Genomic DNA, 3,328 nt, shown 5'->3' on the forward strand with positions numbered 1-3,328 from the left:
TAGATAGATAGATAGATAGATAGATAGATAGATAGATAGATAGATAGATAGACAACTGTCACCTCTATCCTCTCTTCTGGTGGCGGGGCGGTGCTAAAGTGTGTTTGTGTCTGCGTGTGTGTATGACTCAGAGTCAACGTTACTAACAAAGACGAAACTGTTGTCTCCGCCTGATATACAAACAGTCCAACCGCAGTCACGCAACTCATGTGTGACAACGATTCGCAGACGAGTCCCAAAAGTACCTACAGCACAACGATGAGTCTCTGGCACAGTGATGATGTCAGAAAAGCAGTGACGTGGCCAGGATGTAGAGAAGCGATTTGATCACTAAAAGGGAAACATGTCTACTGTATTGAGTGAAGTGTGTCAGTCTGCTGAAATATGCGGGCGTGTTACTGCACGATTCCTGCTGATAACAGATAATCACATCAACAACTTCAGGCAATGTGGCATATTTTCAGCCAAACGTATTTCTCCACCTGGTCTGTTTGAATTGCACTGGATGATGTATGTGCAATATTGACTCGCATATTTGTATTGCTAAGTCTAATGGTCATTGAAACTGCAGTCACGTTTTGCTAATTATCCACAGATTTTCTGCAGATTGCTTCAAAAGCAAACACATATAGCTTTTATAGCTAATAAAATACATAACATGCTGCAATAATCAGTGACCTGCCGACCTGGCGACAAAAAGCTGGTGTGTGTGAACGGTTGGTGTAGCGTGACCGCATAAGAACATGTAAACACACAGTAACGGCTAATGCTGCTATCAGTGACTCAGGATTCAAATGTAAACACAAGGCCATGATTGAATCCTGGATCTGTGAGGTTTGCTGATCCGCTGGTTCACTTACACTTAAATACGTAATAAAATAAGATGGCAGAGGTAGGAGAGTATTGAATTAACTTCGATTTCTATGTAAATGAACTATTTTTATATTAAATTAACCTTAATTTTGCACAATATTTACTCAAAATTCACTTCAAATGTGACATGTTTGTTCAAGGAAATGGTTACAGTGATTAGGCAATGCTGATCATTTTTAAACATATAGCCTGATATACTGTATCTGTCTTCATCAAGTCAGTTTAACAATGGGAGCTGATCCTAGATCAGTACACATACAGAACATATTAGAGACCAGGGTACCACATCTGTCATTGTCTGACACAGCTTTTATTGTCTCAAACTGGCATCAGGAGAGATACGCTAGTCCTTCATTAGCACGAAAGGCCAACTTTTACCCAGAGTCTGAACAGCAGGTTTGAAACTTTCAAGGTGGCTCAGTATATAATTAGATGCATCTGTTGAAACATTGGCTCTGTTTAGACGTGTGTGAATGGCTTGGACCCAAACCATCTCAGAAGTCTTTCACATCGCATGGCCGGTCGTTTCTGGTTAGCACAGAATTATAGGTATTTCATATTGTGGTGGACCTTGATGATTTACTCAAGGTCTCCTCTAAGTGAAAGTTTTTATGGTGTTGTTTCAGGCAATTGGAGCAAGATGGAGAGCAAGTATGAAAGCGTACAACTGAGTCAACAAAAACACGCCGCAAATAATTGCAAAGACAAACAAATATGTGGTAATTATCCAGAGATGGAAGTATTTTGTCTAACAGATAAATGGCATTCATAACATCTGATGCGCTGACATCGTCAGCCTTTCAATCCTAATTCTAAAGATAAACTTCATATCTGCTAGAACTCTAACAATAAGGCGGAAATACAAAGCAGTCTGAATGGGAAAACAATATCCAAAATGACCCATAATGATGTATAACATCCTTTACTATTGAAGCGGTACAGTAGCTATAGAATGAGATCACTGTATAAATAAAATGACAAACCGAAAGACTTTAAGTGCTGAACATGAAAACAACTTTCAAATTTAAATGACCAACCACAAGATGTCCAACCTACTCAAAGAAATTTGCTTATGCAAATAAACTATTGACTCTTCAGTGGAATAATAATCTGGGAGTAAAAATTTCCATTGCTTCAATGTATCACTTTTTTGGTCTATTATTATTATTGCTATTAGAAATGTAGGCCTACTGGTATGTTTTATCACCAAAACAACAGCTGGTTTAAAAATAATAATAAAACCTGATATTAAAGGGATAGTTCACCCAAAAATGAAAATTCTGTCATCATTTACTCACCCTGTATGAGTTGCTTTCTTATGTTGAACACAAAAGAAGATATTTTGAAGATCGCTGGTAATCAAACAGTTGGTGGTTGCCATTGACTTCCATAGTATTACTTTTCCTACAACCACCGTTTGATTACCAGCGATCTTCAAAATATCTTCTTTTGTGTTCAACATAAGAAAGCAACTCATACAGGGTGAGTAAATGATGACAGAATTTTCATTTTTGGGTGAACTATCCCTTTAAATATATCTGTCGTATATTTATTTTCAGATATGAATTGTTTGGCAGAAGTTCAGTAGACTTTTCAGGCTGTCAGAGTTTCAGAAGCTTTCCCGGTTTCGATCATGCTTAGGGAGGAATAAATAAACACCGAGTTTCTGTATTTGGTTAGGGATGTAGATGTTCCCTTCACAAACATTTACCATAGTAACCATAGTTTCTAACAAAAATTACTATTGTTTTTACAATAAACACGTCAATATATAAATAATAAATATTCATTTTAAGAATTAAAATTCATTTTAAAATTTCAAACTATGGTTATCATGGTGCATTTATGTAACTAATTAAAAGAACGATGTGTTATATTAAAGGGGTTTAAACCTGAGAAACAAGTTATCGAAGTGCCTACCTCTGATCCAGTCCGCAACCTGAGTCGCTGTCCACTTTGTTATCGGCTCCATTCTTCTCTTCAGATATTCAGAAAGTTTCGGCCAAGTTCTCAAACTCACTAAAGTTACATAAAGTTTCCTAAGCTACAACTGAGCGTCCTTTCTCATGTCTAAACACTAAACACCAATGAAGCTCTACAGACCGAAACTAAACACTCGCGCGCGCGCAGAGAGAGAGAGAGAGGGAGAGAGAGAGCGAGAGAGAGAGCGAGAGAGAGAGAGAGGGAGAGAGAGAGCGAGAGAGAGAGAGAGAGAGAGAGAGCACGGATCAGGTTACACGCTCACAGGTCAAATGTATACCGCTGCTAAATCGTCTGAATGGGTCAGTGAGGGTCAAACACGACTCGATATTCCCAGACATCTGAGGTCAAATTAGAAGTCTGTTATTTCTCAAAACACGTTATTTAAGCTGTATAGCCTACATTTACAGTTCACTGTTATGTTTATATTTTTGAACTAAGCCTCTTATGCTCACCAAGGCTGATTTATTTATTT

At 37.9% G+C, this 3,328-nt stretch overlaps 1 protein-coding gene across 1 annotated transcript in view; it reads right to left on the reverse strand.

The window, feature by feature from the left end:
• The window catches only part of LOC107679663 (connector enhancer of kinase suppressor of ras 3-like), a 34,732-nt gene extending 31,786 nt beyond the window's left edge, over positions 1-2,946 (reverse strand). Inside the window, exon 1 of the mRNA XM_016475280.1 lies at positions 2,794-2,946. Within this exon, the coding sequence (XP_016330766.1) occupies positions 2,794-2,845 (52 nt within the window). The 5' untranslated portion in view covers positions 2,846-2,946. The remainder of the gene's footprint in view (positions 1-2,793) is intronic.
• Between the last annotated feature and the right edge of the window lie 382 nt (positions 2,947-3,328).

The sequence above is a fragment of the Sinocyclocheilus anshuiensis genome, unplaced genomic scaffold, assembly GCF_001515605.1.
Source record: "Sinocyclocheilus anshuiensis isolate Anshui unplaced genomic scaffold, SAMN03320099.WGS_v1.1 scaffold280, whole genome shotgun sequence".
Lineage (NCBI taxonomy): Eukaryota > Metazoa > Chordata > Actinopteri > Cypriniformes > Cyprinidae > Sinocyclocheilus > Sinocyclocheilus anshuiensis.